The sequence below is a fragment of the Sarcophilus harrisii genome, chromosome 1 (assembly GCF_902635505.1).
Source record: "Sarcophilus harrisii chromosome 1, mSarHar1.11, whole genome shotgun sequence".
NCBI lineage: Eukaryota > Metazoa > Chordata > Mammalia > Dasyuromorphia > Dasyuridae > Sarcophilus > Sarcophilus harrisii.
Window position 1 is genome coordinate 119,609,249 of NC_045426.1, and position 26,725 is coordinate 119,635,973.

General features: G+C 35.0%; 1 protein-coding gene across 3 annotated transcripts in view; it reads left to right on the forward strand.

The window, feature by feature from the left end:
• Window positions 1–26,725, forward strand: part of LOC100925499 (histone-arginine methyltransferase CARM1-like) — a 233,559-nt gene that overhangs the window by 110,668 nt on the left and 96,166 nt on the right. For all 3 annotated transcript variants that reach the window (XM_031962269.1, XM_031962264.1, XM_031962277.1), the window contains exons 3-4: window positions 14,364–14,470; window positions 19,665–19,769. In XM_031962269.1, the coding sequence (XP_031818129.1) occupies window positions 14,364–14,470; window positions 19,665–19,769 (212 nt within the window). The remainder of the gene's footprint in view (window positions 1–14,363; window positions 14,471–19,664; window positions 19,770–26,725) is intronic.

Here is a 26,725-nt window from a genome sequence, read left to right on the forward strand (position 1 = left end):
TAAAATGTGAATAAAAATAGTACCTATTTCACAGGTTTTTTTGTGAGGATTAAAATGAGATAATAATTTTACAGCACTTAGCGCAGTACCTGGCACGTAGTAATCACTATGTAAATGTTAGCTATCATTATTTTTGGTAGTAATTAGTAATGAGTATTTCCTAAGAATGAATGGAATTATCCCATGCATCACAGTGTGTACCTCTCAATTCAAGTGTCCCTGACCTCTCCCTACTGCCTTCAAGCCCTATCACAAGTCTGGCCCCCTCTCTCTAAATAAGTATGAAATTTCTGTCACTCCAATTTTCCTTTGTGTCAGTGTTCCAGTTCATGTTAGAAATGGGACTATTTCTCAATTACAAATCCATGTGTGTGATATGTTTCTCTTTAGCTCCTTATATCAAAGACCACCTCGGCAACTTTTCTTCTCTCCAAATAACTGACCAAGCAAAGCATATAGAATAATTTTATAATTTTTTTTACTGATTATGCTAGACAAAAAAGATTAAATTTTTTTCTCAGAATCATACAAGTAGGAGGAAAACGAGACTGGATTTGAACTCATATCATTTCATCTCTAGACTTATTTTTCTATCCACTGTGCCATCTATTTACTCTAAGCTCTTTAATGGAAGGTTCTGCTTTTTGCCCTTCTTTAGACACCCAGTGCTTAGTGCAGTACCTGACACATAGTAGTAATAAATAAGAGTTGACCAAGTGTCTGATTGTGAAGATTTTACATATAGAAAGATTGTTGGAATTACGCTGATTATTTAATCTACAATTGAATAGTCTTTATGGTTAAGTGGAAAGAAAGAATGCTAGAAGTCATAGTTTCAGGTTCCAGCACTGTTGTTTTCTGCCTTCATTACCTTAAATAAGTCACTTTTTCTCTGGGTTTTGGTTTCCTGCCCTGTAAAATGAGCAGGTTTGACTTGATGATCTCTTTGGCCTTTTTTATCTTTAAATTACAAAATTCTGTACTAAGATGAGTAATTTACAAGTCCCCTAATTTACTGGTAATACTAACTTCATAAGATGGTATTGGGGGGTCCTACAATATTCTAACTGAAGGAGACCTTACAGATCCTCTAACATAAAAGTCTACTTTAAAGTAGACTTTTAAAATCTACTCTGCTGCTAGAATGACAGATGTCACTTAGAAGTGTTAAATAATGAAAAACATTGGAGGTGTAAAAATGTTCAAGACAGGAATTTAAATTGAGACAACACATATGGCCTATTCAAGTTTATATGGTAAATAAGGTTGCAGTAGAGATTTTCTGGATATCCATGTGCCTATAAGATGGGTAGGACCAGAAAAAATGTAAAAACACATACAAATATGTATCATTGTATTTATGTCTATTCATTTTTCAATCTGGTCCAATTCCATTTGCGTTTATCTTGCCAGATATACTGAAGTGGTTTATTGTTTCCTTCTTCAACTCATTTTACAAATGAGGAAAGTGAGGCAAATAGGGATTAGGGGACTTGCCCATTTTATTTTATAATTCACTTTCTCTACTCTGGCCAGTCCAGTTTTTTGATGACACCCTATAAACACTTGTTAATTCACATCTCACTGCTTTTTCTCATACCATTCTTTCCACCTAAAATTCTCTTCTATCTACACCTCCAATCCACTTCACATGATGATAGGATTTAGAGCTGAAAGAATAATGTAGTCTGACTTTTATTTTACACGTAAGGAAATTTCCTTCCACAGAAATTACCCTATGGTAAGACTGTCAGAGTCCAGATTTGAAACCATGTTTTCATTTCCAAATCTCAGTATTCTTTTCTATCATAATCACACTATTCTTTTTAGTCATGTCATAAAACTCCACCTCCTCTAGGTGTGAGAAATAGTTTAAGTTTAAATTTATAGAATCGTAGTATTATCAACCAAATTGTCCATCCAACTTGGCTTCATTATCTAGGTCTGAACTTTCCCACCTAACTGCCACCCACGGAAAAGACAAGACAGCCTATTTGAGGCAATGAGGCACTGGGGAGACAAGAAGCAGCAAGACAAGACTTCAGCCACCATATTTCTCACCACCATCTTTACCACCATTTCCCTTTAGACCCAAACAGCTTAGGATCCTGAACCTAGACACCTTGTGAATGCCAGTGCTTGTAGCCATCATATTTGGAAGCAATGCAGATGGCAACCCCTCTTCTTCACTATCATTCCCACTGATAAAATCAAATCAGATTCTGGTGATTTGATGAAAAGAAAATATCTTTTCTGGGTCTTTAGTAGCTGTGTCTGTGGTCCTGTAGAAACAGTTGCTTCAAATCCTTATCAAATTACTTTGGGCAAATCATGCCATCAAGCTGCCATAGGAACTCTGACTTTTTCTCTTTTTTCTCCTCAACACTTAGCATAGTGTTTTATGCTTATATTTATATTTATTATATTTATTTCATGCTTAGCATAGAATCTAAAAAATGCTTTTTTCCATTCACTTATTTACAGATTAGACATGGAGGAGATCCTCAGAGGTCATCTAGTTCAACCCCCTTATTTTACATGTGTATAAACTAAAGTTCATGGAATTTATGATTTGCCCAAAATAACTTGATAAGTATTTGAAGCAAGATTTGAACCAGAGTCCCCAACTCCAGTGCCAGTTTTCTTCCTAATAGACTACAAGGAATGTCCAAAATGTGACATTATTTAGTTTAACCAAAAAAAAAACATGTTTTTCAGCAGTATCCCTAGGCAGTCAGTGATCACATACCTTTATCCATAATCTTAAAAATAGACAAAAATGAAGGCATAAGTGAAGATCAGTTTAACCAGATGCTGGGAGTATAAATATGAAACAGAGATAAACATGACCTTCAAGGAATTCATATGCTAATATGGGGAGACAGCACATCTGGGTAGTGGGGCAGTCTCCAGCAGCTGATGAAGTCACAAGAATGTTGCGTAGATCCATAGAAAAGTTATTTCCTGCCCTTTCCAGCGGCAGTGACGGTATGGAATTGATTAGTGTGCCCACCAAGCGGCAGACAGAAAGGAAGCAATCAGTCAGTTACTGTGGCAAGGCAGGAATATGGCATGGTCAGGTGGTTAAGGCCATCTAGAAGTAATCAGCTCCCACCAGTAACCAGAGCCCCAAGGAGAACAGTGCAAGTCCTATTGGGAGGGGGTAGTGATAGATGTGGCAGCATTAAGTAGTATGAAAGCAAAAATGTCATGATAGGAGGTTTGGGGATGCTCAGTATTACTGAGCTTTCCCGAGTCTGTAGGATGTCCTTGGAGGGTCAGAGTACATGTTCTTTTTGATATAGTATGGTAAGAAGAGCACTACCCTTCGGATCAGGATAGACTCATATTTAAATCCTGTTCTGACACATACTAACTTAGTATTCCTGAGCAAGTCACTGTATCTGGACCTTGGTTTAATTCGCTGTAAAATAAAAAATGATCATTCTTGACTATCTCCTAGGGTAAAAGTGTGTTACAAGCTTTAAGGTGCTATTGGGCAGGTAGGTAGTACAGTGGATAGAGCACATGGCCTGGAATCAGGAAAATGAGTCTTTCTGAATTCAGATTTGGTCTCAGACATTTCCTAACTATATGATCCTGGGCAAGTCATTTAACCCTGTTTGCCTCACTTGTTTTATCTGCACAATGATCTGCCGAAGGAAATGCCAAACCACTTTAGTATCTTTGCCAAGAAAACCTCAAAAAGGGGTATGAAGAGTCAGACACAACTTAACGAAAACTACAACAGATATCATATTATTAGTGTTATTATTTTATCTTTGGTAAGACATATCCCTTCGAGGCATTTCCTTACTATAAGAATTCATAGTTGTTGAAAAATGAATAATAAAAGCATTTACTTTTATGTTCTACAATCACTGAGAGTAGAAAGTTTTTTTTGGGGGGGTGGGGTTGGGTTTTTTTATCATGATTGCTCATTTTTTCCTCTCTTTCCTTGTGTTCCTTGATTTTATTTTTTTCTTCCTAGCTTCTTCCCCTTCACTCTGATTTCTGGGCAGCTACTACTGTGAAGATAGTGCTGCTCCCCATCTGTGCTCAGCATATGGGCCCAAGGCTGTTGGATAGAATGTTTTCATGTTGGCTGTTCAGAGCAGGGTTAGTCATCATATGGAAAGTCATCCATAATGGTGAAAAATTTCCGACAGAAGAGGGGAGGCAAGGAGGAATGTTTTAAGTATAGCTTATGGATGGTATTAACATGGTAGGACTATGCTAGAATTCAAGCTGGGCAATGCAAATCATTAAAGGCTAAAGAACTTCTGACCAAAGGAACATCCTCAACCATGAGGTACATGATGAGGAGGAGAAAAATAGAAATTTCTATATAATTTTAAATTTATAAAAACAATTTATGTGCGTTATTAAGTTATTATTCCCAAGATGAGGAAAATGATGATACCAGTAATAATAATTAAATTTTGCTTATTTACAAGTGGATTAGATTAGATCTATTTCTATCTATGAGCCTCGTTATATAACATATATGATATAGCCATATGTAATCCTGAGCTACTTTCTCCTGAATCCCACAACCTAGTATTTGTGGTATGCTTTGATAATTCCCAAACTTTTGATGTTATATAATTAAGTAAAGTGACCAAATATTTACTTGCTAATTGTAGAAATTACAGAAGAAAGGATCAAATGACACATTTCCATTTCTTAGTTATGTTAGAATGTTAAATAAAAGTGGATGGAACTTTAGTGATCATCTTAGGCCCACCCCCTTATTTGCCATATGAGAAAATTGAGGTCTATATTTGAAAAGTTTCTTCCTTGTTCCAAGAGGATTTATTTTGCAAATACTTTCCAAGAATTTTGACTAGTCCTATTCCAAGAATAAAAAGTTTGTGAAAGGGAAGTCAAGCTAAACTTTGAATGATGTCTTTTATAAAACTCAGTTCAATTCCTTCAATTTAGCTTCAATTTATCATCTCCCAAATATGGCTATCTTCAATTGTACTCACACACATATATCGTAGAACCCCTATTTCAATCTACTTTGTATATATTTTCTATTAATTTCCTGAATATAGATTGTTCCCCTAAATAGAATGTAAACTTCTTGATTTTTTTTCTTTTATATCCCTAGGCTCTAACAGTACCTGGTCTGGCATATAATAAGTTCTCAAGGAATGCTTGCTTAGTTGAATTTAATCAGCTTTTATTAAGTTCTTAGCATATGCAAAGACACTGGAGAGACAAAGATGAAAATTGTCATAGATAGTCCTTACCCTCTATTTGTTTATAATCTAAAGAGAAAGGGAAATAACATTCAACTAATTCTATACTTTGAGAACCTTTTATAGGTGAAATCCTACAGTCTCAGTGCCTGGCAGTCTTTTGCCCTGAAGGATCATATGGGAACATGGCTAGTGCATGAATGGATTAATGGCTAGAGGAAAAGAAAATATTCTTAAGTGTTTACTCTGTGCTAAGCACTCTTCTGAACCCTGGGAACACAACACTCGCTCTTGATAAGTTCTTATCCTAATTTGAGGTTAGATTTCTGGGATTCTGTGAACTTGGATGAGAATAAAAAAATTATTTTCATTAACTTTAAATTAAAATTTAAATTACTTTCCACTATCAATATAAGCAATCGGCAAATTAGCAGTACCTTTGAATTTGCCAGCAATAGAAATCAGATTTTTCATATTGCATTATAGCTGTTGCAGATATCTCAAAATCTGATTTGTGTTCATCACTGCTTCAATCATTAGATTTGTCAGCAGAGTACATGTGATAAGTCTTCCTGTCTACAGGTTATTGTCATAATATTGTAGAATACTGTAGTGTAATTGATTTCTTTTATAATTCTATTCATTTGATTTTATGCATTTATTAGCAGTATTCTGAAAAGGGATCCATAGACTTTGCCAGATTGTCAGAAGGGCCCATGTTACAAAAAAACAACATCATCAGTGAAGAACCTTAGTAATAAAAAAAAAAAAAAAAAAACATATATAGGCTGATTCAACTGCAAGGCAGATAGAACCAGTGGTCCTCACAAGGTAGTATTGAGATAGATAGTAATTCATCGTCTTCATTATCATCTGCAATAATAAGATTATATTGGTTTCTCATGTTGAACCATTAGATAGTATCAAGGATTTTGAGTTCTAGTTTGTTGGTCCTCAGTGACTTTGGCTATTAATTAGATAGGCTATTAGGTCTCATCTGTCCAAGACTTGCTCCCTTAGATGATGGGCTGTGGGGAATAGATTGTAAACAGAGTTAGTAGCCTGGAGGCAGTTATATTCCCAAGGTTCTTAGGTACCTACACTGCCTCTAATAGCAGTGTTTATGGCAGATCATCAGGCAGTATGACTATTCCTCTCTCATTGAGTGTTTTTATTTTCTCATCTTCTTGACCCATTTAATCACATCCCAATATCTTGGATACCATCTTTGCTCAGTTTTTATAGACTGTGCTTCATATGGCTCAAAATCCTGATTCTTGCTAAAGTGCTGCTTTTCTTCTCTGGAATGATGATTTTTCTATTGGATCCTTAGTCTGCAGAACTATAGCCTTATTTAACTAACTCTTACTGGTTTCTTAGACTCCTCAAAATATAGATTGCCTTGTAAGAAGGCCCTTATTGTAATTCACTAATTAAATGCCATTGGATTAAATTCTAGGAATCTGTATTCCTATTTATAATAGAATAATGTTATAATGTTGTTCCATTGTGCTATTTAAGAAGTTAGAGTAATTTTTCTATTACTTCCTACATAGCCTGAGGTTCAGGACTCTGGATTCACACCAGTCAGAGATAATCCTGCTAACCACAAAATTCAACCTATCAGTCCATTTTCCCCATTTAGAGATAGCTACTTCAGAAAAATCTCTAAATATAGTTTGCATTTATTTGCCTTGTGTCTGAGTTTCTCTAAATACAGAGAGTTTTGTTGAAGTTGATTTGTTAAATCAGTTGTTAAATTGTTAAGCCAATTGTTAAATTTTGAATGTGGAATACTTGCACTCTTGATATGTCAGCTGCTAGATATCAGCAGATGCTACAATTTAGGGTTAAATATGTTGTTTTGCTTAGTGCCTAGACTTAAAAAAATTGTAGAGAAAATGCTGATAATGCAGAATAAACTAGAGAAAATGTTTTTGTATATTTTTTTCTGGACACCTAGTTGTTGTACATTTACCTGATTACAAGGTACCATCTTCCATAGACATACTCAAGGAAGCCATGAATATGGGTAGTACAATCTTTATTTCACTCCACAGAAAATGAAAATGCAAAGAGGCCCAGAAGTAGAAACAAAAAAACAACAACAACAACAAAAAAAAACTACTCACTAAATCCATCAGCCATCCTTAGGAAGAACTTAACTTGAGGCTGCCATTGAAACAACTTTGGACATTCTAGTATAATCTTAGTCCTTCCATGAGGTTCTACATATTACCTCTTAGACCTGTAATGTCACTCTGTTGACTGGTTATATTTCTTTCTGAAGGCAAACATACTTTGTAACTGATAGATAAATATTGCTCTGTTCATCAGACCAGTGCTATCTGAATAACTCATAGATTTTGCTCTCCAGGTAGGATGTTGCTCAAGAACCATGTGGAATAATTCTCTTCTACCCTAGGAAATCTTCCATAACAGAAGGATAAGTCCCCATATTCAACTAGAACTCTCTAACTTGAAATCATCCATGAGGCAAATCTCAAAAGTTATTCTTTGACTCCTTCTCAGGTCAACTGTATACAGTCTGCTTCCTTCATATGCTCCTGGAAAAATCTGTTAATACTCTGGCTACTACCATCTTTTCAACTATTTCTTCAACTAAAAAGTCTACTCTCTCGATACTCTCTTTCAGCAAAAACATCCCATGTGTCCCTGCCTCAAGGCAGCCATTTCCAGTTTCCAAGAAAAGGGGAGAATAGAAAGAGCACAGGCTTCCCTTCCTTCTGAAACAGGTCTATGCACTCTATTTTCTCAGTAGGAGAAGGTGAAAAAGAAGTTAAGTCTAAGAGAGAAATGTGGTTTCTCAGCTTTATAGAAAAGACAGCTAAGAAAAGAGAGTCCATCCTTTTCAGTCCCATTCAACAAATTATTTTGAAGATCTGATCACTTAAAATATATACTCAGCAACATACCCAGTGGATGTGTCCAACTCTACATGAGAAGATGCCCCTCAGATACTTACAAATAAAAGATTTATGCCCTATAAACTTCTCAAGTTGATTGAGGAATTACTCAAGTTGATCAAAGCTTCCATGATCAAACTACACATACACACACATAAGAATGGTTCATATTTGGTATGATTCAAGACTGATGCGTCATATTGGTAAATTTCTGATTTCTATTATATCTAGATAGCAATGTAGTTCGGTGAATAGAACAGAGGACTTAGAGTAAGGAAGAGCTGAGTTTATTTCCTTAGACACTTACTGACTGTGTGATGCCCAGACAAGTCATTTAAGATCCCTCACCTTCAGTTTCTTCATTTATAAATTTAGATAAATTCAAATGAGTTAACAGTTGTAAAGTACCTAACAAACCTTCAAGCACTTATATAAATGGCAGCCTCTATAATCCTGTATGGTCACCTGTGTCACCAATTAGATATTACTCTTTTATAATAAAGGAGCCTTTCATCTTACTAAATGATATCCCTGTACAAGCAGCCTCTGGGAAAGGAACACTTAAAATTTTAAATATTTAAGAACTGCAGGTAAAAAATAATTTCTTCCATTTGCTCTTTTTTAAGTGAAGCAATAAAACAAAATAAAGAACTGGTGTGTACTAGCAGTCCAAAATCCAGGAATGTAAATATGTGTCCCAAATAGAAAATTATGTATTTTAATGATTCAGGACAGAAATGTTAAAGGATACATGTATAGTCATGGTCACAGCCAGAAATGAATGTGTAGACTGAAACATTTAGTGTCCCCATCCACAGACTAGAGAGAATACTGATAACTGATCTATACTTGTGGCATAGAATTTTCCATGATTTTATGAAATGTTCATGGAAATTGGAATTAGAAGACCTGGATTTGTGGCTTCAATCTGCTAATTACCTGTTGTATGACATTGGGCAATTCAATTTAGCTCTCCAAGCCTCTGTTTAATTTAAACCCTTATTAAGCACTTAATATATGTGCGGCATTGTAGATGGAGAAAAAAAAGGGAAACAATCCCTGCCCTCAAGGAATTTAAATTTTAATGGGCAAACTAAATGAACCCAGAGAAAAAAGTAAAAATGTAGAAAGGATTTTCAAGAAATTTCAGGAGTAAGATAGACAGAAGAAATAGGCAAAGCCTTGCAAAAACAGATGGGAAAAGTATTTGAGAGGAGGGGACCTACCTGGACAAAGACATAGAAGCAAGAGCAGCCACCAGGCTAGTTGACTAGAAGAGAAGGGGGGAAAGGAACAAACATTTATTAAGCATCTATTATGTGTCAAGCACTGCACTAGATGTTTTGATCCACACAACAACTAATGGAGGTATACGCTACTATCACCCCATTTTACTATTGAGGAACCTGAGGCTTAGTGATATCTATTAGGAAGTATCTGATGCTGTATTTGAACTCAGGTCTTCCTGACTCCAGGTCCAGCATTCTACCCATTGGAGTCACCTACCTGCTTCTGAAAAGCACATAAAAAAAAATCGTGTGAAGTAGAGTGATATGAAAGGAGACTGCAAAGGAAGGCGGTAACCAGTCTATAGTGTACTTGAAATGCTTAAATGCTGAAGATATACTTATCCTAAAGATGAGGCAGAAGTACTGAAGATCTGAGTTAGGGGAGTTTCAATATTATCTTGGCAGCTTTGTGGAAAATGAATTAGAAAAAATGGAGATAATAATATGCTCACTATCTCTAGGGAGTTGCATGAGATCGAATTGCCATTTGTTGTTGAAGAACTATGCAAAAAAATCAGCTTCATGATTTTATAGTTATACTTATTTTTTTAAAAATTAAATAGCCATCTATTAAGTATCTGGCACTTTATCAAGTTCCAAAGATAAATGAGACAAGGAGAGTCCCTGACTTCAAGGACCTAATATTCTTCTGGGGAAATACAAGTATGCAGAGATAGGGCAGCTGAGTGGTCCAATGGATAGAGCTCTGGGCTTGGCATCAGGAAGACTCAATTTCCTGAATTCAGATCTGGCTTCAGACACTTATTATGTGTGTGACTCTTAGGAAGTCACTTAATTCTGTTTGCCTCAGTTTCCTTATCTGTAAAATGAGCTGGAGAAGGAAGTGGAAAACCACATCAGTATCTTGACAGAGTTGGACATGACTACAAAGTTACTGAACATGTAGAAATAAATATATCTGATAGGATGTGATGGGGGGTGTGGATCAGGGGAGACTTCACAAAGGAAGGTGATGTCTAAACTAAATATCTATTGTGACATAGGTTCTGTAAGTCAAATAGAAGAGAGAGAACATTCTAGGCTTAAGGACTATACTGACTATACTGAAATAGTAGATGACATGTTAAGTTCAGAGAACAGCTGGTAATCTACTTGGAAAATTTAATAATGTGAAATAAAATTGGAAGGAAGTGATGGAGGCAGATTATGAAAAGCTTTAAATACCAGAAAATGATTAAGGTGGTTTAAAGTTTAGAAGACCCTAAGAATTTCGGCTTCAAAAACATTTTCAAAATCTGCCTTTTTCTCATTTTAATTATGACTTTCTACCCACATTTTCTTCCTTGCTTTAGCTCTTCGATTTGCATCTAGGATATACTCTATGTACGGGAACTAATTGAGAATAGAGACAGATGGACCTCATAAGGTTTCCAAGCCCTAAATCTTTACATAGATGAAACCCCCAGTGTGGGAACAACTGAAACTCCTAATTTTATTCATTATCAATTTCTATTCATCCTTTAAAGCCCAACTCAAAAGTATACCCCCATGGCTCTGGCAACTATATTGATTCAGCCTCAGTACCCCATTTGAGCTCTGGTTCTACATCTAAAAGTACCTGCAGGACATCTTTACCTGATTATCCTAAGAGCATCCAAAATTCAAAATATCGCTAAATGAAAGCATCATCTAATGTCTCCCTGTTTCTCTTATAGTGCGGCCATGTTCCCTGATACCCAAACTCAGAAACTTAGCATAATCTTTCATTCTTTTGCCTCCATCTTCCCTTCCCAATTCAATGATTTGCAAATCCATTTTGTAAATCCAAATTTGTAAATCCATCTGTTTGGCATCTTACTTTCACTCATCATGCTACTTGCTCTTACCTGAAATAATATAATAATGTTATAGAGCTATCTCTCCTTACTAGTCCAACTTTCACAAGGCTATAAAAATAATCTTTTTCAATAAATGAGCATTTATTTGATAAACACTTGAATGTGTGCTGTGCAGATCGTGTTCCAAAATAAAATAGTTCCTGCCCACAAGGAGCTTTCATTCAATGTCTACTTCCTAGTGCACTATCACCTCTCCTCAAAAGTCAGCAGTGTTCCCTATTGCTTCTGGGATAAAAAACAGGAATTTATTTTAATTTCTCTATAGTCTGGCTACAACCTATATTTCCAGACTTATTTCCCATTCACTTTCTTTTCCTGAAATCTATATTTCAGCTAAACTATACACTGTTCTTTTTCTTCATCCTCCTTCCTTTTCCCTGGAATATTTTCCTTCACTCTCTTAACCTATTAAAATCCTCTTTCTTCAAAGTTTCTTTCATAGAATAGCTTCTTGATTTAGCTATCTTTGATCCCAGCAACTGAAACACATGCATAGGTTATTAAAATTGAAAGGGTCCTTAGATATGAGTCAAAAGATCACAGAATTTAGAACTTAGGAAGACATTAGAGGTCATTTAAATCTAATTGGTCTTTTTCCAGGGAAGAAAACTGAAGTTCAGAATCATTAATTGACTTTGTCCAAGTCTCCATAGTCAATAGCAAAGATACTGAGGATTTTAGCCCACATTTCTTAACTCCAGATCTATAATGGGACATTACTTCTCTAATGATCTCTCCCTCCTCAAAATTTCCTAGAATGTCATAACTGGATGTGTCAATGTGAAAGTGAAAATTATGCTGGATTTGAAGTCAAAAATCCTGTGTTCAAATCTCAGCTCTGCTGCATACTTCTTATGTGATGTCAGGCAACTCACAATGTCTCTTCTCTAAAATGAGGGCATTGAATTTGGAACTATGTTCAAAAAGTAATCAAACTTACATACCTTTGATCCTGTGAGACTTTGGGCTTATATCCCAAAGAGATCTTAAAGAAAGGAAAAGGACCCACATGTGCAAAAATGTTTGTGGGAGCCCTTTCTGTAATGGCTAGAAACTGGAAACTAAATGGATGCCCACCAGTTGGAGAATGGCTGAATAAGTTATGGTATGTGAATGTTATGGAATATTATTGTTATGTAAGGAATGACCAGCAGGATGATTTCAGAGAGGCCTGGGGAGACTTACATGAACTGATACTAAGTGAAATGAGCAGAACCAGGAGATCATTGTACACAGTAACATCAATATTATACAATGATCAATTCTGATGAACACGCTTTCCAACAATGAGATGACTGATGCCATTTCCAATGATCTTGGGATGAAGAGAGCCATCTACACCCAGAGAGAGAACAGCGGGAACTGAATGTGAATCACAACAAAACATCCTCACTCTTTTTGTTGTTGTTGGCTTTCATTTTTGTTTTCTTATTCATTTACTTTCCTTTTTGGTCTGATTTTTCTTGTGCAGCAAGAGAATTGTATAAATATGTTTATATATATTGGATTTAACATATATTTTAACACATATAACATATATTGGATTGCTTGCCATCTAGGGAAGGAGGTGGAGGCAAGGAGGGGAAAATCTGAAACACAAGACTATGCAAGGGCCAATTTTGAAAAATTATCTGCGCATAGGTTTTGAAAATAAAGTTTTAAAAATTAATAATAAAAATAAAGTTATGCATCAAAGCAAAATAAAATAAAATGAGGGCATTGAATTGCATGATCCCTAAGCTTCATTCCAATTCTAAATATATGATTCTAGATTTAATTTCTGCATATTATCTCATCACTACCCCTCTCTAAAAGCAGGGACCATGTCATGTATGTAGTAGGCAGTTAATAAATAAGTCAGCCCAATATAGTAGATAGAAAACTAGGCTTAGAATGAGGAAGGGGTCATACTCAATAACCCCAAGATCCCTCCCAATTCTAAATCTATAAATCCTATAAGTTGTTGAGTTCAGTGTTTAGTTTATTACTCTGTTCATTCTTCCCAGTCTGTAATGTTTTGTCTCTCTCCTTTTTTGCTGGACACCTACCACCACCCCCAACATAACACTTCATTTTACATCTTAGATTTGACATTTAGTAGGTTTGTGCACTTACACAAATCTCTTTTTTCTTTCTGAACCTCAGTTTCTTATTGGCGAAATGACATGGGATGTGGGTTGCATACAATTATTCATAAAATCTTTTCACTCCTCCAATCATCATTTCCATACTTCCCTACTGCACTTTTTTTTGGTTATCTGTATGTTATCTCCTATCAGATGGTGAGTTCATTTAAGCTTGGGACAATGTTCTATCTGAAGTTTCTCTCTCCATTCCACCCTCTGCACACAGGTATTTGATAAACTCTAGTTTAATTGAATTTTGGAATTTGTTATTGAGCTACCTTAATATATGCCTTCGTGCTGGATCCTTACTAACCAGACAGGGATACTTTTAAGCACATTATCTGTTCATATCTCTGAGATGTCTCACTTGAAGTTTAATAATGCCAGTAGAGAACACGTTTCATCAATTAAATTTTTTCAAACAAAAATCCTTCCCTCCTTCCTATCTCCCTGCCCCCATATTTGTAAAGCACTTAGCACAGTACCTGTCATATAATGGAAAGAATATAAATGCTTATTATTTCTTCTCCTTAATTGAGAAAGCAAGAACAAACAAGTTTTAAAAAAAGAGAATTTTGGATAATAAACAGGACTAGAAGGGACTTCAGAAGCTATCTTCAGTCCAACCCTCTAGTTTCTAGAAAACTAGAAACTTCATCTAGAATGAAAAAACCACAGCCCTAGAACGTTCACAACTTGGTCAAAATCACACAGGAAATTAGTACCAGGGGAGGGATTCAAATGTAATGTAAATAAAGGTGAGTTCTCTCTGAATGGGCAAAGCAAAACAAGTTAGCCTCTCAACCACTGTTCCACTTCTCCCCAAGATGTTAAAAAGAGGTAAGGGCACTGCCTTTCATTATTATTTTCTCAGTTGTCCTTCTTGAGGACAGGCAGCTTAGTAGGTCCTACCATCCCAAGCATGTGGACTTTTACCTGTACTTTTCCCTTTCAGAATACAGTACATTTTCAAATGCCTTAGAGAGATATCGGAAGCAGAAGAAGGAATACTCAGTGTTCAGTCAGCGGACAGAGGCGGCCTCTGCTGCACAGTATTTTCAGGTATGAAGGAAAATAATAGCAACTAACACTGATGTGATGATTTGAGATGTATGTTCTCATGTGAGTTGTTCAACCATCTTATGAAGTAGGTGCTACAGGTATTATTAGCCCATTTTACAGATAAAAAATCTGAGGCTTAGAGAGTTAAGATGATTTTTACATGGTCTAGTAAATGACAAATTTAATCTGGATTTAAACCCAAATCTTCTTGGGTTCTGTATTCTATCTATAATTCCATATAACCTAGAATTTCAGTCTTCTGTTTGAGAAATTGCCTAAAGCAATGTTTCATTTCTCAGGGGACTCCCTTGAGTCCTTACATCCCATTATCATATTTCTCCTCACACCCCATTGTCCAACTGTATTTAAATATATCAGCACTGCCTATCTAGTGTTATTGTGAGGAAAGTGGTTTTTTGTTTGTTTTTTTTGAAAACAAAGTTCTATGGGAGTTTGTTATGGCAGCAGTGGAGGGCAACAGCAGTAAATATTTCTATATCATTGTGTAACTCATTTGTCAGAGAGCCCCACCATAAAAGGATCCCTCAAATTCCATGATAGGTTGTCATGAATATCTCTTAACTCAATCTTCTACTAAGAAATATGGGGATACATGAACAGCTACATATTCCAACACCTTTTCCCCAATTTTACAAGTATGTGAGCTGCATTATTCAAAGAAATAAAAATCAACTAATAGAATCTTGGTATGGTGAAAAGAGCACTGAGCTTAGAGAAAGAAAACCTTTATATAAATCCTGGTTCTGCCTCTTACTACATGTATATTTAACTTTAGGCAAGACATTTTGCCACTTTGGGGCTGCCTCCTCATCTGCAAATTAAGGAGATTGGACTATGTAATCTCTAAGATATCTTTCAGCAGTGAGCTTATTATCTTCTGCAACAGACAAATCATAGTTGCTTAATGTTCAGCAGTGATTTGATATATGAACTTTCTATGGCTTTGGTTGCACTGCCTTTTGTGAGAGTCTTGTAGTCAGCTATCAAGCTCACAATTCCATCTGTGTCCTGTGGATACTAGCAGGGGGAAGCCCGAGGGTCCTCTCCCTGAGGTAGCTTTCTCCTGTTTAAAAAAAAAAAAGTATTGGACTAATGCTGGACTAGAGAATTTGGGTTCAAATTCTCACTTTTTTTTATCACTATATCACTATATCACTATAGGCAAGTCATTTAACCTCTGAAAACCTGTTTTCTCATCGGTAAAGTGGCAAATTAAAAAACTGCCTTTCACACATGAGCAAATTGAGGCCCAGAGAGAAGAATTGAATACACCCAAATCCATTACTCTTCCCACTCCCTCAATATTTTCTCCTCAGAGAATGATTAAATTACCAAAATTAGTAATAATCACAATTACATGTGACCCATAATTATACTCTTTTAGCAAAAAATAAAACTTCAGCATTTAGTATGGTTTCCATTTTCTTGAGGTATATCCTCTCTCTTGATTATGCCTCTGAATGCACACATATTCCCCCACTAGTAACAGCAAGTTGTTTTTGGAGGATTTTGTGACTGTTCTGGGCCACAAAAAAGTGGCTATAATCCCAATTCTATTTGTAAAGAGTATGATAACCTCATCCAAACCTACAGCCCTTCTTATCCCTCAGTAATAGGATTGGCCATCTCTTCCTCAGGAAACTACTTCCTAATTGTCCAGAGATTAGTCAGGCTCTCCACTTGTTCTACAATTTACTTTTATTAACTAAATAGTCACATTTCCTGAAACTGACTGATAAGTACTAAGTCTCAACCCAAGTGAACTAATATTCTCAAGTAATTTCTGAAGAATATGTAACATGACTTCGTACTAATTCTTACTTTTGGCAGAGTAGGCTAGAGCCCTTGAATCCTGGCTTATAGTCAAAAGACATTAAATTGAATCCATTTCAGGTACTCATTGGTTGTGTAACCCCAGGCAACTCACTTCTCTACAGGCTCCAGTACCCCCATCTGTATATATTCCAACTTTCTTCAAATTTTTTTCTTTCCTTGAATTAACACTGGCTCACTCATCTCACTCAGACTTTTATTAGCTATTGGTGTGGCATCTCAGGAGGAAAAGCTACCATTCATCCAAAGTCCTAGTGGTAATCCCATTGTAGAGAAGATACATTTTTTTTCTATCTCTAGAGCTCTTGAGTCCTTACTGATATGCTTTTTTGAAATACAAAATCAGTCACAATTTTAACTCTCAAATGAAAAAATCTTTCTTTAAAATATAAAAACATGAATAATCACAATCTTTACCCAATAGAGAAGGCATCTAGAGTGACTTGCCTGGAGTCAGGAAGATTCACCTTTCCAAGTTTGGATCTGATTTCAGATCCTGGTCAAGTCACTTTGCCCTATTTGCCTTAGCTTCTTTGTCTATGATCCCTATAGTAAAGAAGATATTTTATGGTAATGAAGTCCTTTTCAGGACTAAACCTACTATGAGGTACTTTTTTCCTCCTCATAACTTCTTTCTTTTTAGTCATGTCTTTCTCCTTACTATAGCTAACTCTAATTAATCTGCTAAACTCCTTTATGGTCAATCAAATCCAGACTCCATCGTATATTCCTCTAATTGATTCTTCCAAAGTCCTCTCCTTGGTAACCCTATTGCTCTCCAAATCTATTTCATATTTATCACTCCTGGTGCCTATTTTACCTCTTAATTTTGTCTGAAACTTCTTATTCTGAATAGATGTCCCTTTTGGCAAAGAGGGGGAAAAAAGCACATAGTTCTGAGGTTGGAATAACAATGAACTTAGAAAAATCTAGCAGCAAGATACTGTTAGTAGGGAAAGCTAAGTTATCTTTTCACTCCTAAATCCACATGTCCTTCTTAATATTTTGTTTCTATCAAGAGTCTAACAATCTTTTCATTCATTCAGGTTGACATACACCGTCCTTTTAATCCTTAAGTCAAAAACCTAGGCATCATCCTCCATTATTCATTTTCACCCTATATAGTCCATCCATTGCCAGGTCTTTTCAATCCTTCCTCCATGATTTCTTTTGCCTCTGCCCTATTTTTTTCACTCATAACTAACATTCATAGTCAAACCCACATCACCTCTCACCTAGATAGTCTCAATAGCCTCCTACTTGGTCTGTTAATCTCTATTGGACTGTGTCAGTCTCTTGTATCTCTGATTTGCCCTTCTCACACCTGTCAAACCAATATCCATAAAATCCAAATCTAACTATGTCACTTCCCTACCGAAGAGGGGAGAAGGGAAGAAAGAAAAGAAGGAAGGGAAGAGAAGGGAAAAAAATGAAGGGAAGTCATGTAAGCATTATTAAGTACCTATTATCAAGCACTTTACAAATAGTATTTCATTTGATTTTCACAAACAGCCCTATGAAATAGGTGCTATTATGATCTCCATTTTATAATTGAAGAAACTGAAGCATATAGGGCTTAAGTGACTTGTCATACATCGTTACACATCTGAGGCTGGAATTGAACTCAAATTTTCTTTACTCCAGGTCCATTATTTTGTCTTATATACTACCTACTTGCCTCATCAATGGTTTCTTATCCCTAGGATAAAATACTAACTTCTTGTTTAAATACTTTAAAACCCTTGACAATCTAGCTCCAAACTTTCTGTCCAAAATTACTACAGATTATTCTTTCTTATGCATCCTATGCTCTAATCAAGTTGCTTTTCCTTGTATATGGTATTATTCTCTTGTCTCTGTACTTTTTAATAGATTGTCTCCCAGTTCTGAAGTGGTCTCCTTTCTCACCTTCACTTTTTGAAATTCTTGTCTACCTTTTAGACTCAGCTAAAATGCCACATCCCATACAAGGGATGTTTCATGTTTCTTTCAAGTATTAGTATGGCCCCTATTGAAATTATTTTATATTTCCCTGGTTTTATGCTGTTTCACCAAATAGGACATAAGTTCTTTGAGGACAGACATTATTTCATTTTTAGCTTGTTATCCCTAGCATGGTATCTGGCCTATAAAATGCATTTAATAAGCTCAATAAGTTTATTGAGGTGAACATAATCTCTGAGGTTCCCTCCAGCTCAAATTTTTATGTTTTCTATGACAAACATCCATGTAGGTGTATATGCATATACATATATGTATATATCCCTCTATATATTTTTGGTAATAATGAATTCCTAACTTCTTGGGTTTACTACTGCATAACCAGAGATATATTCAATTTGATAACTTGGAGAAGAGAATTGACATGGTTCCACTTGATCGTAATGTGTATGAGGACCTTATCTCTAAGAAAGAATTATTACTTTTCAGATTTCATAGAAAAATCATATCAGCTGTACATGCTTGAAGAGAGACTCCCCTATTAGCATTAATATTGAATCCGCTTTTTGAAACCTGGGAATAATTTAAGTTGGCACTTTTTTGTTTAATAAATGAGCATTTCTACTTAAGTGCAATAGTTTTTAAGAGGTACATATTTTATTTTAACATTGAATGTGGAGCCTGAGAGGTAGGTCAGGACTGAACATCTGTGGCTTATGTGTTTAGGTCCCATCTCTAACAATACCTGTATCTTTGGGAAAATCACTTAATCTCTCCAGACTTCAGTTTCCTCATCCATAAAATGAGCTCTAGAGGTAGGGTCTCTTGGCCACTCCCCTGCTTTCTATCCTCCCAGCAAAATCCAATAATGGAAAAAGAGGATACTTAAAAAGTCAGGGATTCACCAAAATGTCATGGTACACTAATTTTGTGGTAATGTTGTCATAGAAACAAGGGCAAGGCAAATGTCACTTGGACCCAACCTTTATTCTAAGTCCTGTTCTTCTTGTCTCCCTTCTCTTTCTCTGGTATTTTCCAGCTTCCACCTACTACTTGTTTTGTGATTCTGCTTGTTTTTAATGGAGATTCTCCATCAATCTTTTGAACATTCTGAGTCTTATATATAGAAAGTGTTTTAAAGGTGCATTGTGGAATTGAGTTGGTTTGAATGAAATATGTTCTTTTTGTGAGTGAGAATAAATATTCTCCACCAATCTTGGAGAAAACAAATGTTTAAGATTTGAATTCTGTCTCTGGTACTTATCAGTCACATAACCTTGAATGCAGTATGTCTATATTCTAAACCTCAATTTTCCCATCTGTAAAATGAAATGATTGAATTCGATTATCTTTAAGGGTCCTTCCAGTTGTGTGACTGCAACTTATCTTTTCCTTTTAGTTTTATGGATGTATATCCCAACAGCAGAATATGCTACAAGACTTTGTGAGGACAGCTACCTACCACAGAGCCATTCTTCAGAACCACACAGACTTTAAAGACAAGGTGAGTCTTCTAGTTGGGGTTAATTGCATATGAATTTAATTAACAATAATAGAAAAAAGTCTGAATTTCTAGAAACTGTACAGTGACCCTGACAAGCAGGTTAAGATTGAATTGGGGAGGAGGGGCTTATGTGTTTATATATTATATTTCCCCAGTAGAACATAAGCTTCATGAGCATAGGAAATGTTTTTAATCTCTTCATATCCTTACTGCCTAAAACATTACCTTATACCCAACACTTGCTTAATAAAAGCTTAGTGGACTGGATTAGACACAATTGGGTTTTAATGATTCCTGATTTTGCCTTCTTTTGAGTGATTTGTTATTACTATCATTGTACAGACATGCCCAACTCTTTACGACTTCATTTGGAGTTTTCTTGGCAAAGATGCTGGAATAGTTTGTCATTTCCTTCTCCAGCTCATTTTACAAGTGAGGAAACTGAGGCAAAAGCAGTTAAATGACTTGCCCAGGATCACAGAGTAAGAGATTTTGGTTATTATAGATACGGAGTAGCCTTGCAGGGGATATTCCACCTTTAGCTACTTCAGTGTATCTATTTCTGTCATAGAATTGGTATGAGTGTTACTTTAAATAGATTGCAACTTTTTTTGGTGTTGGTGTTCCATGATTCTCCCTTACTAGTTAGTATATAGTTAATATATAGAGTAGCATTTCTCTAATGGGAAAACAAGCTGGGAGAGCATAGGACCAGGAGCCTAGAGAATGAGATTCTTAGTCCTTTCTTGCAATATGTGATCCTGAAGAAATCATTTTCTATTCATGGACTTTATTTTCTTCAGAGTTAAATGTGGGCATTAAAAAAAAGTCACCATCAAATAGAGGAATGGGTTTATAATCAGACAAGCTAAGTTAGAATCCTGGTTCTTTCCATTATATAAACATAGAGAAGCCACTTAACCTCTCTTTGTCTCATTAAGTGCCTTCTTTTTCTAGATCTGTAATCCTCTGATTCTCTGAATAGAGCCATAAGGTCTCTTTTTTGCTCAGTGATACTTGTGAAAACTGTGACTTCCTCCTAGATGCTTATCTTCTAATGGAACAAAAGAGATGTGCAGAAGCTTCAATGATTTTTTTTTTTGCTTGAATTTTTATTGGAAATCAGAGTAAAATTATCTTGAGATCTCTTTTCCAAAGATGTCTTTTCCCCCATCTTCCCAATAAGAGGCTTCCCAAAGGATTTTTTTTTAATTAAGAAGAAAATGGCTGTGTAGAAATCCTTCATGAGAATCTCTCCCTCCACTCCCACCCCCAAACCTCCCAAGACCTAAGGACTGGTGAAAAAACTTATTTTGTTCCTTAAACATGAATAGGAATTTGGACTGTTTTCTTAAACATCCGCAGTTTATCCAAAGCTATTTTTAACCTTAAAAAGCTTGATTTTTCATTCTGCCGTATCCCAGCAATTTTAATGAAAAATTTGGCTTTGCCAGAACATTGCTGGCTGAGAATTGAGTCTGGACTGTATCCAGGGGACTGACCCTGTTGGTCATCCACCAGCCTCTCTTTCTCAGAGCTTGCCTTAATTGCAGTCTGCCTATTTTTAGCTTCTTGAAAAGTGTGCACTAGGGAAAGTCCATCAACCTAAAGGTGCTGGGCTGTAGAGTTTTAATTCGGAAATGTTTTGACATGTTTGTCAAGGCACTGGTTTCTGGAAGCAAGAACTTGCAACAGCGGGCATCATCTGAAAATGAATTTTAAAAATCAGCATTTTAGCAAAGGAAAGAATCCATAATGTAGCAACTTTTTACTGCTTCTTGATGTGATATTGGCTTAGCAGAAGGGGATTTAGGAATTTAACAGCTTTAAACACACATGCACACATTCACACACATACACATACACATACACACACATACACCAAAACAACACAATGTACACCTGCTCAAATTATCAAGGAATATTCATATTTGGAGAGCCTTGCTTAAATCCATGATATGTGATTTGTCTTTGGCAGGGAATCATGATGTTTTTGCTATAAGGCCAGGGCATCTCTTTTTAATTCTGCCATAAAATTCTCTATAAACTTCCAGGCACTGCTGATAACAGTTTAAGTAGGGCTGTTAGAACTAGTCATCTGCTCACTGATGAAGCCTGCCCCAGATTGTTAACTGTTTGGATTAAGTGCCATGGAACACATCTATTTAAAACTGGCTGTAAACTCTATGGAGGAGAATAGTGGCTTTTTTTCTTTTTCTTTCAACCTACTTGGCATGACTTGGCACTGTTAACATCATGCCAATGAATACTTTGATGATGCCCATATTGCAGGGCTATTCTGGGAGTGAAATATGTCCTACCTAATGTGCTTTTGACTTTGAAGACATACTGATATCGCTAGAAAAGTCCCAGCGTTAGAGCCAACAAGCCCTGGGTTCAAATTCAGGTTTTTCTGCTTTCGAGGTATGTTATTTTTTATAAGTCATTTCCCTTCTCTCTGGTCAGTTTGCTCAGTTATGAGTGGATCAAAGGCATTGGACTAGATCAAAGGTTCTTACCCCTTACTTTTGTTATATACCCATTTGGTAGATTAGTGAAGCCTATGAATCCCATATAAGAATAATGTTTTGAGCTTTTTTATAAATCATAATGAAAGAAAATGCTAAATTGTACTTAGAAGTTAGTATCACTTTTTTCCATCCAGGTTCATGGATTCCCAGAAATTTTTCAGACCACTTTCAACTTTCTTAACTACCTCAAATATAATGTGTTTAACAAGTAGCATTCAAAATAATAATAATAAAGAACTGCACAAAATTCCACTCTAAATATACTGCTGAGGTGACCCTGAATCCAAAGCATATATCAACAGAATACAAGCTCTAACAGGCTCTACCAAGTTGAAAAGTAGTTTGAGAACAGTCAGCTACAGTCTTGTTTTTCTGAAGAGCAATCTCACTAACCACTGAGAGGAATCTCATTACCAGGGAGTCTGACCACCTGGTGAAGAATTCTTTGGTCTTGGCTAAATAGCCAAAAAAAGAAAAGACGATCTAGCCTTCTACAACCCTTTTTTTGCTTTTTCATTAATGAACAGATGTAATTTATAGACTGTCTTTAAATTTGTATCTAAGTGTGAGATATTTGTCTAGTGAGCAAATATACATATTAGTAAAGATAGATACTGTCTTCTTAATCAACATTATCACTATAAAGAAGGAAGGCTCAACTAAATTGAAAACAGACTTACTGATTTTGGGAGGGAAGTTTGATAAAGAATTTGACAGAGGTGATTTGTATGATGTCCAGAGGCCACAAGAAACATTATTTTATGGGATAGTGAGTCATATCATACTGCATTGTTTACATTTAGTATAATAATAGTGCATATTTCCAAAAAGATTATTATGAACGTGTAGGCAATGTCCCAACATTTGTTGCCAAGCGAAAGGTAGAAAACTTCCACCTTTATTTATTATAATGAAAGCTTCCAAATTAAATCAATATATGCTTTGTCAATCAATTATTTCAGTTCAAAGTCAGCAATAGGTGAAAACAACAAAAATTGTTGGAAAATGTAGAAGATAGGAATAAGTAATAAGAAGAAAAAATGATGATTGCATAGAAGTTTTATGTTTGTATAACCAAATTTTAAAATATTTCATTTCACCAATTACATTTAAAGAAAATTTCTAATTTTAATTTTTTTTCAATTTTGAGTTCCCCAATTTTCTCCTTTTCCCAAACCTTTTCCCTATTTCTGAGATAGTAAGTAGTTTGATACAGGTTGTGTGTGTGTATGTATATATGCATATAATACACATATATGCAATCATACAAAATATATTTTCATATTAGTCATGTTGTTGAAGAATACACAGACCAAAAAAATGAATACAAAAATAAAGCAAGTGAAAAATAGTATGCTTTGATCTGCATTCAGGCTCCAACAGTTTTTATTCAACTGAGTTGAATAGAATTTTTCATCATGAATTCTTCAGAATCGTCTCAGATCACTGTATTCCAGAAAATAGCTGAGTATTCATAGCTGGTTACCGTGGACAGTGTTCTCTTTCTGCTCACTTCACTCTGCATTGTTTATATAAGTCCTCCCAGGTCTTTCTGATACCATGTTTCCTGTAGCACAACAGTATTTAGTAAATTATATATACAACTTTATCAGCCATTTCCCAACAGATGGATATCTCCACAATTTCTAATTCTTTGCCACTACAAAAAGAGCTAAGATAAATGTTTTGGGGCAAATAATTCCTTCCATCCTTTTCATTTTATGTCTTTGGGATATAGACCTAGTAATGGTATTAGGGGATCAAAGGGTATGCACAATTTTACAGCCCTTTGGTATAGTTCAAAATTGTTTTTCAGAAAGGTTGAATCCATTAACAAATTTGCCAATAGTAAATTAGTTTCACAATTTTTCCATATCTCCTCCAACATTTATTATTTTCTTTTTCTGTTGTATTAGCTAATCTGGTAAGGGTAAGGTTACCTCAGAGTTGCTTTAATTTGCATTTCTGTAATCAATTGTGATTTAGAGCATTTTTTCATATGACTTTATATGTATTTGTGTATAAATATTGATGTGTATCTCTTTGATTTCTCCATCTGAAAACCACCTTACATATCCTTTGATCATTTATCAATTGCAGAAAGACTTACATTCTTTTACATTATACATATACTTATATACACACATACTGAGAGAGAGAGAGAGTGAGAGAGAGAGAGAGAGAAGAAAGAAAAAGAAAGAAAGAGAGAGAGAGAGAGGTTCAGAGAGACAATAACAGAAATGGAGAAATGAGTTCTTTTTCAAGATACTTGCTATAAAGATTAGTTTCCAACTTTCTTCTTTCCTTCTAATCGTAGTTGTATTGGTTTTGTTTATGGAAAAATTTTTTGATTAAATATAATCAAAATTATTCATTTTACTTGTAATACTCTTTGTCTCTCCTTTGGTCATGAATTTTTCCCTTCTCCATAGATTTGACAGGTAAATATTCCTTGCTTTCCTAATTTTTATAGTATTTTTATGATTTTACCCTTTATATCTAAAGCACATACCCATTTTTACCTTATCTTTGTATATAGTGTAAGATATTGATATATATCTTATTCCTACCTTACTGTTTTCCAGGTTTTCTAGTCATTTTTGTCATATGGTCAGTTCTTGTCCCCAAATTTGGGGTCTTTCAACTCATCAGACACTAGATTATCATAGTCATTTGCTACTGTGTCTTGTTTCCCTAATTTGTTCTACTGATCCATTACTCTATTTCTTAGCCAGTGCCAGATTCTTATGATAATTATTACTTTATAATATAATTTGAGATCTGGTACATTTAGGTCATTTTCCTTCACACTTTTAAAAATTAATTCCCTTGATATCCTTGACCTTTTGTTCTTCCAGATGAACTTGGTTACTATTTTTTTCTAGCTCTATAAAAGAATTTTTTTGTACTCTGATTGATATGGCACTGAATGAGTAAATTAATTTAGTGGGAATTGTCATTTTTGTTATATTGGCTCAGCCAACCATAAGCAACTGATTTTTTCCAGTTTTTTAGATCTGACTTTATTCGTGTGAAAAGTCTGTTGTAATTGTGTTCACACAGTTCCTGCGTTTGCCACGTTAGATAGACTCCCAAGGATTTTAGAGTGTCTATGATTTTTTTTTAATAGAATTTCTCTTTCTATCTTTGTTGATGGACTTTGTTAGTAACACGTAAAAATGTTGGTTATTTATGTGGGTTTATTTTAGATCCTATAATTTTGCTAAAGTTGTTAATTATTACAACTAATTTTAGTTGATTCTGTAGGATTCTTTAAGTATACATTAAGCATATTTCATCTTCAAAGATTGAGATTTTGTTTCCTCATTGCCTATTTAAAACAAGCATTTCTATCATATAGTACAATAAAAATATGATTTAAACATGAAATTACAAATCTACTATGTACAACTTACTATTCTTTTTAAACATGTAACTAATTGTTATGTAAATTTCTTTTTCTTTTTTTTTTCTATCCTCCACCCACATACATAGGTGTGTATGTGGGTGGGTGTCTCTCTCTCTCTCTCTCTCTCTCTCTCTCTCTCTATATATATATATATATATATATATAAATGTAGGTATATAATTTTATATTTATATATATATATATATATTCTTTGCAAACTTCTATTTATGCAGTAAAATCTTTCCTTATATATCTTTTATAGTTAATTTGGATATTGATAATAGTCAAAATGACTTATTTACTAAATGTCAATTGTTAAACAATATTGTTGTTACTGTGTACAATGTTCTTTTGATTCTGATTATTTCACTCTTCATTGTTTCATGCAAGTCTTTCCATGTTTTTTTTAAGATCAACGAGTTCGTCATTGATATGTTGTTTCATTATTGTCGTTTCCTTTAATGAAATTATTGATTGTATAACTTATTCTTTAATCTACCCACTATTTAATAGTCATTTGATCTTCTATTAGTCTTTAATCTATATTCCTTACTAAATATTAATATTAAATTATTAAATATAATTTTATTGCATAGTTATCTAAAAAGGATCCTATTTATTTCTTTTCTACCTTTAACTATAGATTTTTATGTGCTAATCTTTGTAAAGGTCCCATTTCTTATTTGACACACTCATTCTTTTATTTTAAAGCTTTTTATTTTCAAAATACATGCATAGTTTTCAACATTTGCTCCTCCAAAACCCTATGCTTCAAACTTTTCCTTCTACCTCCCTTCTCTTCACCCTTTCCCCCAGACAGCAAGCAATCCAATATGTGCTAAATTTGTAAAATTCTACTACACACATCTCTACAACTGTCATGCTGCACAAGAAAAATCAGATCAAAAAGATAAAAATTGGGAAAGAACAACAAAAAATGAAAATACCATGCTGCAATTCACATCCAGTCCCCACAGTCCTCTACCTGAGTGCAGATGGCTCTCTCCATCACAAGA